General features: G+C 37.7%; 1 protein-coding gene across 1 annotated transcript; it reads left to right on the forward strand.

Annotated features, from left to right (window-relative positions):
* The first annotated feature begins 15 nt into the window (after positions 1-15).
* On the forward strand, positions 16-16,406 carry LOC136253994 (uncharacterized). The gene is made up of 18 exons (XM_066046638.1): positions 16-112; positions 168-343; positions 883-939; positions 3,140-3,173; positions 3,465-3,519; positions 4,402-4,553; positions 4,701-4,756; positions 5,272-5,338; positions 5,395-5,436; positions 5,488-5,596; positions 6,025-6,059; positions 6,105-6,387; positions 12,207-12,313; positions 12,942-13,033; positions 13,229-13,255; positions 14,140-14,210; positions 15,640-15,801; positions 16,159-16,406. The coding sequence occupies exons 2-18, from the start codon at positions 245-247 to the stop codon at positions 16,349-16,351; spliced, it is 1,641 nt and encodes a 546-aa protein (XP_065902710.1). The 5' UTR covers positions 16-112; positions 168-244; the 3' UTR covers positions 16,352-16,406.
* The last annotated feature ends 77 nt before the right edge of the window (positions 16,407-16,483 follow it).

A 16,483-nucleotide genomic window follows, 5' to 3' on the forward strand; every position in this document is an offset into this window, starting at 1 on the left:
ACGCGCATCTCTAGATTAGCGGCGCATAACAGTGGCGCTTATTACGATTGATTAGTTTGTTTTTGGTCTAAACATACGGCCGAGATCCTGTATCTTCTGTTGTCGGAAACAGGTGAATATAATGTTATAGTGCACACTGGAGTGCGACAAAGTATTCGTTCTTCTAGTACCAAATGTACATCACGTGAAAGCACAGTTTTACCCAAGCTCCTCCCCTGTCATATATCTGCAAGGTGTATTGAAGATGTTGCAGGAGCTGAAAGCGAAGTTTCAGCGTTTACTACAGCAGCACCACATCACCAAACACATGATAAAAGTCTACTTTTCCTGCTATGTAATTCTGGTAAGCTGGTAATTCTACGTCATCTTGGCTAACACAATGAGACTTGTCTAATTAGGTCACTGTGTAATAAGGTAAACTGGCCATTGTAATTGTCTCCAAATATGCCATTTGTGTACAAAGTGACCTCCCTAATCCAGCCATCTGTTTAACTAGGTCAGGAAATTTTACCCTACCAAGCGATTTTTTAAATGCAGTGTACCACATGCTTAGCCTTCAACAAGAAAGCATAAACAGATAGAATCCAATTTACTGTATACTTCACAAGTTCAAAAGATAAAAGCAGAAATTGACATGATTACATGCTATCTAGCTAAATGTATAATTGTAACTGCCTGTTTTTCTATTGTTTTATAAAAACACAAATTTGTAAACCTTACTCCTCAAAATCTCTATAGTAACCTATACTATAAAGTAAAACCAACTGTACAATTTTCTATTGAGAAAATCACTTAATGTGAAGGTATGAGATGAAAATATTAATATTTATGCTTTTTAGCTGGAGTGTCCTAAAACAGTTTTCGCATGTCTCTTACATACAGGTACCCAGTGGATTGATCATCACTATGATATTTCCTTATCTGTTGTTTATGGTTGAGGTACGTATATTTGGATACGTACTTGTATTGTGAAAAAAATTATGCCGAACCATGTATAGTTTTGGTATACGTAGTTCTTTTTAAAAAATGGTTGCGACATACACCACTTATAGGAGATCTGAGTACTACAGACTAGAGTTATTCTGAGGGGTCCAACACTGCCCAAAAATGGAACGTAAGATTCTGAATCTCACCAAGTTTTTACAAAGATTCCGAATTCCAATCCAAGATTCCAGATTGCGAATTTTGAAGTTTATATAGCTGTCTACACATAGAGTCAACTATCCATTATCGGGCACTATGGTTTTCAAACAGCTGCCACTTACTTCATGGAGCTTGGGTTATTGTACCACAAAGTAGCCTACACTAAACAGAAATTATCCTCCAATAATCAGGTATGTCGGATTGATAGCGTGAGAGCTGCAGCTAATAGTATGCAAGGTCCAATAAATTCCAGGTTCGAACAAAACTATCCGTTTGCGAACATTGCGTTTTACTACCAGAAAACAATGCCCAATTTTTTTCAAATTTATGTATAATATACCTGTGTTCATTAGTTACCAATGACCAGAAAATAGTTTTGATATCTTTAGCATAGAGGGAGTACAATATTAGGCAGTATTTTAGCAGTATTTTCAGACGCCTTTTATTTAGCCATGCCCACCAGTAGATTTTATGCTCCTGCAAGAAATTCACCAGTGCTAAAGTACAGAAACCGGTAAATAAATACCTTGCATGTATAGAATTGTACTGTGAAGTTGATATCAAGGATATTTTCGTTGTTGCACTGCATGTTTAGCTCCTACATGAAGGAGATACAAAAATGAAGTAACGAGAAGCAACCTCCTAGCCATCCCTATATGTTAGCCTAGGTGGCCCACCACAAATACAACCACAAAATTTAAAGTTTGTTGCTTTATCTACCTTATATGGGTGCATAAAATAGCGAAATTTCGACAATAGCGTACATCTTTATGCACCCATATAAGGTAGAAAAAGGAAAGTCCCTCATTTTTTATGATGGTATTTGTGGTGGGCCACCTAGACTAACATATAGGGATGGTTAGGAGGTTGCTTCTCGTTACTTCATTTTTGTATCTCCTTCATGTAGGAGCTAAAAATGCAGTGCAACAATGAAAATATCCTTGATATTAACTTCACAGTACAGTTCTATACATGCAAGGTATTTATTTACCAGTTTCTGTACTTTAGCACTGGTGCATTTCTTGCAGAAGTTTAAAATCTACTGGTGGGCATGGCTAAATAAAATAATAAAAGGCATCCAAAAATACCGCCAAATATTGTAAGGCCCATACTCCCTCTATGCTAAAGATATCGAAACCATTTTCTGGTCATTGGTAGCTAATGAACGCAGGTGTATTATACATAAATTTGGGTGCAATGTTCGTAAATGGATAGTTTTGTTCGAACCTGGAATTTATCGGACCTTGCATACTATTGGCTGCAGCCCTCAAGCTATCAATCCTACATGCCTGATTATTGGAGGATAAGTGCTGCTTAGTGTAGGCTACTTTGTGGTATAATAACCTAAGCTGTTAGATTTCCATGAAGTGAGTGGCAGCTGTTCGAAAACCATAGTGCCCGATAATTGATAGTTGACTCTAATTTCTAAAACAATGTATACACCATAAGTGTTTTTTACAGACCCAGTCACATTACGTAACTTAGAAAATTGTTTAGTGTTTTGGCATGTAACTGTTCAACAGATCGCACTAGATGCTTATGCAAATTGCTTTAGCGTTGCATTATCATTCATGTGAATTTAGCATTTACAGTATGGTTGTTTGGCTGTCTGCTAAATTTTTATCCCTGAGTTTTGGATTTACCTTGTGCTATGCTATAGTGTAGCAACAACACAATCTTCCATTCTTCCACAGAAATACACATACAGTGGAACCTCAAGTTATCTGAACTCCAGGTATTTGAACTTTCAGTTAATACTGAATGCTATAAAAATGATGGTTCTGTTAAGAGTGTTCTATTAGAGCTACTAGTCAAAGTATCGTTAAAATTTTATTGCTTTCAAAAGTACCTAATTTCATTGTTTAAGGTGATTTTGCAAACAACTTCACAGTTATGTACTTTTTGAATGCTAGATGGTCCTGGAAGGGTTCGGACAACTGATCATATGAGGTTCCACTGTTTAATGTAAAATTATATTTGGTCTTTTCATTTGTAGTTTTTACTTCCTGATGTGGAACATAGAAATATTGGTGAGGTGTACTATAGTTGTATGCATATACTGTGTTTGTGTCTATATAGTAGAATTGAACTGAGACTTTAGACTATTTTATTTCACCATTAAAAGAAGTGGCTGTTCACAGCTTTAATGAAATTTTAAAAAGCAACTAAAGTGGTAGACTGCTCTATTAGATTATCTTGATCATTTGTTACAAACACGCCCTGCTTGGCCCCTTCTATGCCTGCTACAATTCTTACTCTCCCATATGTCAAACTTGTACTAATTCTGTATTTTTCATATGCTTAAATTATGTGTATTACAGGAAAATATTCAGGATTTTTGGCTTCCTCAATGTATTTTGGTGGAATGTGCAGCAGGTATGATAATTATGTAAGAAGAAGAGTCCATGGCTTTAACTAACTAACCAACCAACCAACTAACTAACTAACTAACTAACTAACTAACCAACCAACCAACTAACTAACTAACTAACTAACTAACTAACTAACTTACAGATGAATAAAGGCAGTGCACTGGCCTATTTGCATCTGTATGTTTATGTGCATACTAATGTGTGTAAGATGACAGGCTTGGCTTAAACAAGGAGGTGATTGTGTAAATTTCTTACATGGACAATTAGTTGACCAGTTTTGACATTTCTAGTTAGCTGCTAAGACAAGTTCAACTGCAGTTATACTTCAATGCACACCCACATTGCAATAAGCAACTTTCTTATACAAAAGTTCTTTGTGTACAGGATTTCATAGTGTGTCCAAATTTGGCTCCCTTTAAACTAGGTCTAGTCTAGTGGAATATATAGCACCTGTGATAATAAACAGATTACGTAGATAATATTGCATATGCCTTTGGCTATAACTCTATGCTAAAATCTCATTATCTGTAGCTATAAGGCTGTTTATAAACTGTTAGTGGTGAGGTCTGTTTCTGGGAAATTGGTCATGTCCTACCTACTTTTTATAAGAGTGAATTATACATACCGTACAGTGGGAAACTTTGGCAGTATAGAACTTTGGCAAAGTTCCATTGGCATAAAAAACTTTGTCAGTGTTGTGCTTTGGCACGTGTCACTACGCATTGCTTATAGATAACGACATCAGGAAATATAGCAAAATGTATGGAGAATCAAAGGACAATTCACCATGTTTTGTAACGCCAAAGTTTTCTACTATACAGTAGTCTGTGATCAAAGTTGTAGTACCGTATTTGCATAGTCACTCAATTAACATAATTACTCACAGTTACTTCTGGGGTTGGTTAGCAGACAAACACAACAAGAAGACCATCTTGATGTACAGTGGAATATGTATGGCATTCTCATCATTCTTCTTTGGATTCAGTATCAACTTTTATATGGCTGTTATCTTCAGGTTTCTCACTGGATTATCCAATGGTACTTACACGTGTAAGATGCATGTGTTTAACAATGCCTTTAGGTACATCTTTACTTATATAATGTGTTTACAGGTGTATGTATGTACTGTATAACAAAATACATTTTGAAATTAACAGTGTCTGTCTGCATGTGTACATTTGTTAGGCATAGTTGTTAATGTGAAGGCTATCATATCAGAACATTCTGATGATGTTAATCAGGTAGGCAGTGCATGTATGCATACACGTATTTGTTTGTGTGTATGCGTTTGTGTGTTTGTGTACATGTGTGTTGTGTGTGTTTTTTTTTGTTTGTATGTCCACGTTACCTGGTGTTAACTCGGGAAGCAAATTCCCAGCTGTCCTGGTCTTGCTTAGTGGTGTTGGGGTAGTTGTAGAACTTCAGGTTTTGCTGCCTCTCTCCATGAAACTTGGACAATCCTCCTGCAGGTTAGCCCCAAGAAGAGTTGTCTGCACAAGACTCAAGTGTCTGAGTAGTGCACAGGCATCCCAGTACTAGCTGTGTTTCGTATGGCTTTGTGTGTAGTGTGTGTTTGTGTAGTGTGTGTGTATGTGTGTGTGCAAGCGCGCATGACGTGTGCGTAGTATGTGTATACATGCATAAGTATATGTACGTATGTGTGTGTGTGTGCATTCACATGTGCGTACACATGTGTGTACAAACATGTCAACTATATACATATATGGATAGTACAGTTCACTCCTGTCCCATATAGGGATTTGGTATGTCACTGGTCATTGCCTTATGGGATGCCAGTATAGTATTTGGACCTGCAATATCAGGTGACTTAATAAACTTATCATAACTGTAGTATTCATACATTGCTGGTACTATACAGGGGTATTAGCAGACCCAGTTGGACAGTACAACTTATCATCAAGTAAGCACATTGTATATTAATGGTTACTTCACTATATTCCGACTATTACAGATTCATTCTTAGAGAAGTTCCCATATTGTCTACCCAACATGTTTACTGCACTACTCTGTGTACTGGGTGTTGTCACTGTGGGATGTCTCCTACCTGATAAGCCTGAACAGTAAGTGATGAGTCTTGGGGTTATAATTGTCTGAAGATGCCACAGTGTGGTGTTTACATGCTCACAGCCCAACCACAGTAGATATTATTTCAATGATCACTTGTGTATTGTTATTTCATAAGTGATAGAGAAATGTTTCTAACATTTACAAAACTAAATGGGTCATATCAATGATAACAAACCATTTCTTTTGCCAGGTAGCTAATTTGCATGATCACATCACTGTCATTCCTCCATGCCTCGATCCATCACATTGTAATAATATATGGTGGTGAAATACTAGCAGTCTTTTTGTGTCCAATTTGAATGCTGCATAAAGATATTTGTAGTTACTGATCATGTGCTGTAACTGTAGTCATGAGTAAATGACTCATTTTTACTGAATAGTACTCTAATAGAACACATAATTAAATGTTGCGCTTCTGCAGCAATGATGATGAAGCAACAACTGCACAGTCCACAGGTAACATCACTGCTGGAGACTGTGTACTCATTGTTTTACTATCAGAGAACAGCCCATCATGTGAACGTGTAGATACATCAGATGGAATAGAATTAGAACCACTAGCAGACAATACTAAACAGAAATCATCAACAGATGGACTATCATATAAAGAATTGTTATCTAAAGAAGAAATTGAAAACACAATTACAATGGAAGATTTATTGGTTAGTGATAGCGATGCTATTGTAGATCGAAAAGTGACACCAATTCCTGGTATTAAGAGCAAGTACCTTCATGCAAGAAAGGAGGTAATCTCTGGTTGCCAAGTTTTCATCAACTTAATAAAGTGAGAAGAGAGTGCACATGTTCACACATGCATGCACACACAAACACACGCGCAAACGCATACAAATAAACACGTACAAGCACGTATGCTGGTATGCACACCTTCTTCACTGAGTACAACAATTTTCTGGAAGCATCCACCCAAGAGCCAAGCAACATCAAGACACACGGTAGTGTGTCGTGCGGCCCAAGAAGCCGGCGCGTAACACCCGTGAGTATATTGACAGGAAGAAAGAAAACGCAATTTTCGCACCTCCGTAGCTCTGTGCTTCCTTGATGAAACAAGACGATTTTTGCTGTGGACATGCCCCCCAACTGCAGCACTCTACATTCCAAATTTGAGCGAAATCGCTTCGCGCGTTCCCGAGATATGCGACTTCAAAAATTGGCTGAGTTTCTTCGTTTTTTTCTTCTTATTTTTCTTTTTCTTGTCGCACACTTACAAAATCTGCTATAAAACTCGAACGCGTTATCCGATTGCCTTGAAATTTGGCACACAGAAGGGGGGTATAAAGGCGCATCTCGGTACCAACTTTGGCTGGAATACCATAAACAGACAAAGAGCTATCAGCGATTATGCACGAAAAATAACACCAATATGTTGTCACGCCTACAGGGTAAACCGCGTATGGGAAGAAGCTGAAAATCGGTGGGTGAATAGGTTAACTATTGAACCTCAAACCTTTTGTGGTTTGAAAGAAATCGAGCTAAAAACCAGGAAGATACAGCGAAAAAATCAACAGTGTGTAACAATTACGCAATCGAGATTAGCTAATTTTTAATATTTTTATTTTATTATTATTATTATTATTATGCTTGCCACGCCTACCAGGTAAACCGCTTGGGGTAATGCTTTCAAAATCGCTGTACAGATGGAGTTATCATCTTAGAAAGGCTCTTCAATGGTGTAGAAGAATCAGACTTAAAGCCACGGAGTTATAACACGAAATCCAACTTGGTGTAGCAAGTGCTAGATCGAGATACTCTAATAGAGCAGTCATACTAATAGAGCAGTCACCCTGAACAGAATTCAAGAGATCAGTTAGAAATAAGTAACCCGTATAGAGATCAGCTACAAACAAATCACCCTGTAGAGAGTTCAGCTACAAACAATTCACCCTGTTAAAACATCAGTTAGAAGAAGATTTCTTGTAGAGAGCTCAGATACAAACAAATCACCCTGTTGAAAGATCAGCTAGAAGATGTCACCTTGTAGATACTTCAGTTACAAAGAAACCACCATGTAGAGAATTCAGCTACAAACTAGTGACCCTGTAGATACATCAGCTAGAAGAAGTTACCTTGTAGAGAGTTCAGCTACAAAGAAACCATTATGTAAAGAGCTCAGCTGCAAACAAATCACCTATACAGAATTCAGCTACAAACAAATCACCCTGTAGAGAGATCAGCTAGAAGAAGTTACCTTGTAGATAGTTCAGCTACAAACAAATCATCCTGTAGAGAGATCAGCTAGAAGAAGTTACCTTGTAGATAGTTCAGCTACAAACAATTCACCCTGTACAGAGCTCAGTTAAAAGAGGTTTCCTTGTAAAAAGTTCAGCTACAAACAAATCACCCTGTAGAGAGATAAGTAAGAAGAAGTTACCTTGTAGATCGTTCTGCTACAAACAATTCACCCTGTAAAGAGATCAGCTAGAAGAAGTTACCTTGTAGAGAGTTCAGCTACAAAGAAACCATCATGTAGAGAATTCAGCCGCAAACAAATCATGTATAGAGAGTTCAGCTACAAACAAATCTCCCTGTAGAGAGATCAGCTAGAAGAAGTTTCCTTGTAGAGAGTTCTGCTACAAACAAATCACCCTGTAGAAAGATCAGCTAGAAGAAATCACCTCGTAGAGAGTTCAGCTTCAAAGAAACAATCATGTGAGAGTTCAGGTACAAACAAATTGTCCTGTAGAGAGATCAGCTAGAAGAAGTTACCTTGTAGAGAGTTCAGCTACAAAGAAACCATCATGTAGATAGTTCAGGTACAAACAAATCACCCTGTAGAAAGATCAGCTATAGAAGAAATCACCTTGTAGAGAGTTCAGCTACAAAGATCTATCGTGTAGAGAGTTTAACTACAAACAAATCACCCTGTAGAAAGATCAGCTATAGAAGAAATCACCTTGTAGAGAGTTCAGCTACAAAGAAACAATCATGTAGAGAGTTCAGCTGCAAACAAATCACCTGTAGAGAGTTCAGCTAGAAACAAATCACCCTGTAGAGAGATCAGCTAGAAACAAGTCACCTTGTAGAGAGTTCAGCTAGAAGAAGTAACATTGTAGAGCTACAAAGAAGCTACCATGTAGAGTTCAGCTGCAAACAAATCACCCTGTAGAGAACTCAGCTACAAACAAATCGCCCTGTAGAAAGATTAGCTAGAAGAAGTTACCTTATAGGGAGTTCAGCTATGAACAGATCACCCTGTAGAGAGTTCAGCTACAAACAAATCACCCTGTAGAGAGTTAAGTTACAAAGAAACCACCATGTGGAGAGTTCAGCTGCAAAAAAAATCAATCACTCTGTAGAGAGTTCAGCTAGAAGAAGTCACCTTGTAGAGAGTTAAGCTGCAAATAAATCACCCTGTAGAGAATTCAGCTACAAACAAATCACCCTGTAGAAAGATCAGCTAGAAGAAGTTACCTTGTAGAGAGTTCAGCTACAAAGAAACCACCATGTAGAGAGTTCAGCTGCAAACAAATCACCTGTAGAGAGTTCAGCTAGAAACAAGTCACCCTGTAGAGAGATCAGCTAAAAACAAGTCACCCTGTAGAGAGTTCAGTTAGAAGAAGTCACATTGTAGAGAGTTCAGCTACAAAGAAACTACCACGTAGAGAATCCAGCTGCAAACAAATCATCCTGTAGAGAGTTCAACTAGAAGAAGTCACCTTTTAGAGAGTTCAGCTACAAAGCAACCACCATGTAAAGAGTTCAGCTGCAAAAAACTCAATCACCTTGTAGAAAGATCGGCTAGAAGAAGTTACCTTGTAGAGAGTTCAGCTACAAAGAAACCACCATGTAGAGAGTTCAGCTGCAAACAAATCACCTGTAGAGAGTTCAGCTAGAAACAAGTCACCCTGTAGAGAGTTCAGCTAGAAGAAGTCACATTGTAGAGAGTTCAGCTACAATGAAACTCCCATGTAGAGAGTTCAGCTGCAAACAAATCACCCTGTAGAGAACTCAGCTACAAACAAATATGCAGTGAAAAAGATCAGCTAGAAGAAGTTACCTTGTAGAGAGTTCAGCTACAAAGAAACCACCATGTAGAGAGTTCAGCTGCAAACAAATCACCTGTAGAGAGTTCAGCTAGAAACAAGTCACCCTGTAGAGAGATCAGCTAAAAACAAGTCACCCTGTAGAGAGTTCAGCTGCGAACAAATCACCTGTAGAGAGTTCAGCTAGAAACAAGTCACCCTGTAGAGAGTTCAGCTAGAAGAAGTCACATTGTAGAGAGTTCAGCTACAATGAAACTCCCATGTAGAGAGTTCAGCTGCAAACAAATCACCCTGTAGAGAACTCAGCTACAAACAAATATGCAGTGTAAAAAGATCAGCTAGAAGAAGTTACCTTGTAGAGAGTTCAGCTACAACGAAACCACCATGTAGAGAGTTCAGCTACAAACAAATCACCTGTAGAGAGTTCAGCTAGAAACAAGTCACCCTGTAGAGAGATCAGCTAGAAACAAGTCACCTTGTAGAGAGTTCAGCTAGAAGAAGTCACATTGTAGAGAATTCAGCTACAAAGAAACCACCATTTAGAGAGTTCAGCTGCAAACAAATCACCCAGTAGAAAGTTCAGCTATGAACAGATTACCCTGTTGAGAGTTCAGTTAGAAACAAAGAATCCTGTAGAGAGATCACCTAGAAGTATCGCCTTGTAGAGAATTCAGCTACAAACAAATCACCTGTAGAGAGTTCAGCTACAAACAAATCACCCTGTAGAGAGATCAGCTAGAAGAAGTTACCTTGTAGGGATTTCAGCTACAAACACATCACCCTGTAGAGAGTTCAGCTACAAAGAAACCATTCTGTAAAGAGCTCAGCTGCAAACAAATCACTTGTACAGAATTCAGCTACAAGCAAATCACCCTGTAGAGAGATCAGCTAGAAGAGATTACCTTGTAGATAGTTCAGCTACAAACAAATCACCCTGTAGAAAGATCAGTTAGAAGAAGTTACCTTGGAGAAAGTTCAGCTACAAAGAAATCATTTTGTAAAGAGCTCAGCTGCAAACAAATCACCTGTACAGAATTCAACTACGAACAAATCTCCCTGTAGAGAGATCAGCTAGAAGAAATTACCTTGTAGAGAGTTCAGCTACAAAGAAACCACCATGTAGAGAGTTCAGCTGCAAAGAAATCACCCTGTAGAAAATTCTGCCAGAAACAAATTGCCCTGTAGAAAGATCAGTTAGAAGAAGTTACCTTTTAGAGAGTTCAGCTACAAAGAAACCATTCTGTAAAGAACTCAGCTGCAAACAAATCACCTATACAAAATTCAGCTACAAACACATCACCCTGTAGAGAGATCAGCTAGAAGAAGTTACCTTGTAGATCGTTCAGCTACAAACAATTCACCCTGTAGAGAGAGCAATTAGAAGAAGTCACCTTGTAGAGTGTTCAGTTACAAAGAAACCACCATGGAGATTTCTGTAATCAATATAATTTATGTGACCGGATTTGCGAAAAGGGGTCTTCCACACACATCCAATTCCGTAAACGTTGGAGACCATACCTCAGTGTTCAAGTAACATATTAACCTGAAAATGTCACCACTTATTCAGCTATAGTGGTGCTCACCACTGTCCAAATATCAAGGCAATAGCTCTTTCCAATCTGAAGTTATCAATTGTCAAAGTTGGCAAATTGGATGTGTGTGGAAGACCCCTTTTCGCAAATGCGGTCAAATATGCATTATACAGTATATATAATTTGTACATTTACTGATAAAATATTTAAAGTACATCTACTTCATCTTTTCTTCTTCCTGTAGTAAAGAAAAAAAAATGTGGGTTAAAAAAGTCCCAAAGCTGGTATACAAATACAAAAAGAAATGAAATCTAATCCAAAACAGCCAAGCTGTAAAAAAAGTGTGCGGCCCTCAGAAAGGCTATGGTGAAAAAAGATGTGAAATCCAAGGTGGCGGCCAAGAAATGGCTGTGATGGTAGGTTAATGGTAAAAATTTTAATAATGACAATTTAGGTAAATTTTGTGAAGCGGCACAAAAATTCACCTGAATTGTCTTTATTAAAATTTTTACCATTAACCTACCATCACAGCCATTTCTTGGCCGCCACCTTGGATTTCACATCTTTTTTCACCATAGCCTTTCTGAGGGCCGCACACTTTTTTTACAGCTTGGCTGTTTTGGATTAGATAATATTATGTACAAGCCTATTTATTAAGAGCTGAGAGGGCCCTCAAAAGAGTGTCAGAAGCCATGATCAATAGTGAATTAATTTCCAGCTGTAAAAGCATCTTCTCCTGCATTAGAATACGTCATGTGTATGCACAGTGTAAGGTGAGCCCTAACCCTGCCTAGTCTATACCAGGGACAGGGCATGATTGTACACACCAGCAACAAGGTGTGTGTTACCAGATCTACCACCAGGTCAAACGTACGCACACACACACACACACACACACACACACACACACACACACACACACACACACATACACACACACACACACATGCATGCACATGCACGTGTGTGCAGATACACATCCATTCATGTGCATGCACACACTATACTGAATGGCTATGTCTACTATTGGTATTTTAGTATGCTTGACAGTAATTAATGTATTTCCTAAGGGATAAAGTCACTGTTGGAGCTGTACTACTGTGGGGTGTATTTGCATTTGGTGTCATTGGCTTTGAAGAGTGTTCTGCATTGTGGTCTGCTACAGACAAGTCCTTAGGTAAATATGATAAATTCTGATAAGTATATAAATGTGTTACTTTTCCTACATGCTGTACACAAATATGTACTACAATGGTTACTGTATAACAGGAAAGTTTGGGAGGAGAAAAGTTGGCAATGAGTGGTGGTTTGCCCGACTAAAATCTGCCAAATCCTTCGTCCAGCTGAAACAAATTTGTCAAATGTTTTTCTCACCAAATTCCTATCACGGCAAGTTTGCTCCTGCCAAACTTTCCTGTACATTGGTTAGTATAATATTATTCATTGGTTATTACATGTACACAGTATAAGTATGTAATTGTGTGACTTCCCAGGTGAAACCTTACTGGGTGTAGTTGGTGGAATGCTCTAAAGGTATTCATCAAGCTATTCGTGATAAGTTTGATGGCAAGCAGTTAGGATGTAATATAATTCATTGCTATTTAACTAAATTAATAAACACAATCAGATTATGTGTAATATACATTGGTCTATGGCTTCTTTATGGTTACTGAACAAAGAGATGACACACTTTTAAAAAGTACCCGTTGTACTGTTTTTCATACTAAGAACTCAACCTGTGGTGTAAAAGGGTGTGTCATGCATGTCAAACATGCGCATAATACGTTTGCTGTCTTCATGTACAGGTGGATTAGGGTTTTCCCCACATGATATTGGAACGGTTCTAGGAATTGCTGGTCTACTGTTAGTACCTGTTTCCATGATAGTGTTTATTCCAGTGAGTGAACATGTAATCACTAAAAACATTTCCCTTAGAGCTGTATCATGATGGCATACCAACTCACACTGTTTCAGTCTTATTGCTACATATTTATATTTTGTCATTTTGTCTAAATAAGGATGTACACATAGCTATATTAAGTATAGACACTCATTTATTTTAAATGTTTCATATCCCACATGTAAAAAAAAGTTTGAAAAGAAGTTTGGTGCTTTAATGGTAAGTATATTCATGTATATACATGTAAAGATTATATAAACATGTACACATATGTATATTATAAAATAGTGAATAGTTATCTATGAATTTGGGTCAGATTATTACTGCGTAACCAGTGGTCAGTTAATCATCGTGACATTCATGGAATCTGAAGTAGCGAGTTTGGTAATTTCCCAAATATTTACAGTACAATTGTGAACAATCTACAAAACTTTATAGACATGGACTTCGTAACCATATCTACATGTATTCTGACTAACGTATGACTAAATATGCTGACTTAAAATTCATATCCTTGTTATGGTGTTGGTATACTACTTGAAACAAATGACCTGCTGTCTCCAGGCTTGTCGTTCCATAGGAATGGCATGATGTAGGTCTGATCTACTAATAATTTGTAACTACCATTAGAGATATTATCCAGGAGTTTGGAATGTTAGCTGTTCTACCGAGAGAACTGGCCAAACACCATTGATATGTGAGACTAAGCCTTCTGAATTCTAATTTTAAATGAATTTGCAAATATATGTTCATATTTGTATTGTACAGTACCGCCCAGAGGTAACATTACAATCCCTTGCTAGTGCTCAAATCCAGGCCACGACTTGACATGACACAAACTGGAATACATCACGTGTGAAGGCACGTGGTTACTGGAGCAGCCACCCAAGAGAGCTCGCATGTCATGGCTACACATGGTGAGTTAACTAGTGCACACATGCCAAAGAAACTTGCGGATCAACAATGGGCTACACGAGTGTAACGTTACCTCTGGGCGGTACTGTACTATTGCTGTGATTCATTAATAGTCAGCATATATTAACAGTATACACTGAGCTACTTTATTATGGTAAATCGTTCATTAGTAAATTTCTTCATTGTAGACATTTCACATTCACATGGCATTTGTGATACTGTTGTTACCAATATTCCCATCCTTCACTTATATTGACAAGTAAGTCAGTTGTAATTACATAGTAAGTGTGTTCGTCTATTTGGGACCGCTTAATTAAGCTTGTGTACATACACATACAACGTTTAAGACTTACGTACTTGACACTGTCATTGTATTGAGGTGTTTTTATTGTAGGTAGGACATATTCTTTCAACATATGCACTATGCATGGGTATAGGTGTATTGTTATTGAATCTGTAACTATGCTAATACTGACACGTACAAACTGGTATGAATACTTTTTACCTATATATAGAATCTATCCAGGCCCCGGTAATCTGTATGTTAGATCCTTTCCCAGACATGTAGTAATGAATTTGAGCTATAGGATGTGTTTCATTCCAGTCATAGGATTAGGTTTCGTCACTGAAAACTGCCCTGCTTGAAAAGTTGCCGCAGTCACATTGCTGGAATGCTACAAGGAAACTTTATCTACATATAGAACAGCTGCTTGTTGGGTGTTTGTTTTTCTCAGCTTGTCATTTAACTGACTCTGCAAAGCTTGTAGCACCAAAGCTGTAGAACTCCTAGCTACTCATATATGCCATCCTGTATAATTCCAGTAGATAGGTTGCTCTCCTCTCCATTGTGGTCCACTCTAATACGTAGTGCATTTGAGCTTGGAATGATTGCCTGAGGCCTTATAACAGCTGTGATTTGTTGTAACCTCTCTGAATATATCAGTTGCTAACTGTACATGTATTTTCAGTATCCTTGATCATAATTAAACAGTCCTGGATGGGTTCCTGCAATATGCTCAGTCGATTGGCCATAATGTAGGTACATCAAGCTAAGTGCACACTACAGGAAAGTAGTATGTAACATTGCTTAATAAAGAATTACTTCATAGCATCAAGCTCAATGAAGTATTAGTAGTAGCAATCATATTTATAGTTTTTACGTCAGAGTTTTAGTGCAAAGTTGATCATTGTAAGAGTTGTTTCCCATATACATGTCAACTGACTTAATATCTGTAACTAATCCTGTCTGGTTATAATTGATGCATCCATTTACTTGCTTACATCACACAACTTCAGTTAATGGTCCACCCTTTGGTATGTAGATTAAGGCACCATTAGTGGGCTTCGACGTTAAATTGATATTCCTTACAAAAGTGTTTCGATTACATTACCAGTGAAATATGCTATAAAAAAGTTATCTCAAAGCAGCCTCAGAAGCTATTGTATATGCCTTGTGGTTTTCAAAACAGTCAAACTTTACAAGCCATTCAGTGACCACATGCACACACACACATACAGTAAACACATTGTATTATGTCCTTTTGGATTATATTTGTAGTTTATTTAAGCCACTTCTCAAAGGACATGGGTTTACTTGCGATAGACTTCTCAATGTCCATATGTGTTTGAGAAAATTATGTCCCATCATATTGATTGTATTCCATGGTCTATGTTTCCTTTTTATACAGTGCGGTGTTGCTATGGATACTACTGGGTACATTCTCTGTCATCATCCGTGTGGCGATCAACAATTGTTTTGTGTGTGAATCACTCTTCCTTAACAACTCTGTTACTCCTGATAAACTTGGTATTGCTAATGGACTGGCCAACACAGTGACCAACGTGTTTCAGTAAGTTGGTGATCAGTTCCATTGTGTAATGCCATATAATTGTCAGAATAGCTCTATGATTGCCGTGTTAACAAATTGATGATTACCTGGTAATGAAACAAATCCAGGAAAAGGAATCTAAAAGCACATTCCATGCATCGTACAGGCCTGTTGTATGGTATGCTTGCATTCCCGTGGCCATGCATAGGCCAATACACCACTGAACTAAGACCATAATTAGAAAGCCAACACAAAGGCTCATATCATAAACTTTTTTTTTTGGTTAAATGGTAGAGTGCCTTATCATTTGTTAACTGTCAGGCAGCTGTAACCTTTTGTACTGTACTACACCGTGTATAACACATGTTTCTCTTGCAGGGTATTCTCTCCAGTTTTGTTTGGCACCTTATATTCTCTGTCGTTATCAGACACAGCACAAGATATTGGGTTTCCATTTGACTTTCATCTAACGTTCATATTGTTATCATTTGTGTTCTTCTTAACTATGACACTGGTTGCCTTCTTTCCTAAGAGGTTGGACCAACAAACACTGAATAATGAAATTCAGTAATAATTTATTTTACTGTGTAACTATATAATTATTTTATAAACGTTTTTTAAAATTATTATTATACGTTTTTAAATAATTCATCACCTTCTATGCTAATGGACTCGCAATTATGTAAGGAATTTGAAACTTGTA

This window comes from Dysidea avara, chromosome 4, assembly GCF_963678975.1.
Source record: "Dysidea avara chromosome 4, odDysAvar1.4, whole genome shotgun sequence".
NCBI lineage: Eukaryota > Metazoa > Porifera > Demospongiae > Dictyoceratida > Dysideidae > Dysidea > Dysidea avara.

What these genes read in the sequence shown, in the direction of transcription:
- LOC136253994 (XM_066046638.1), top strand. Translation starts at nt 245, where the DNA reads ATGTTGCAGGAGCTGAAAGCGAAGTTTCAGCGTTTACTACAGCAGCAC. An exon ending in TTTGGTGGAATGTGCAGCAG is followed by an intron (nt 3,520 to 4,401) that starts GTATGATAATTA and finishes AATTACTCACAG; the next exon opens with TTACTTCTGGGGTTGGTTAG. An exon ending in AACAACTGCACAGTCCACAG is followed by an intron (nt 6,060 to 6,104) that starts GTAACATCACTG and finishes TTTTACTATCAG; the next exon opens with AGAACAGCCCATCATGTGAA.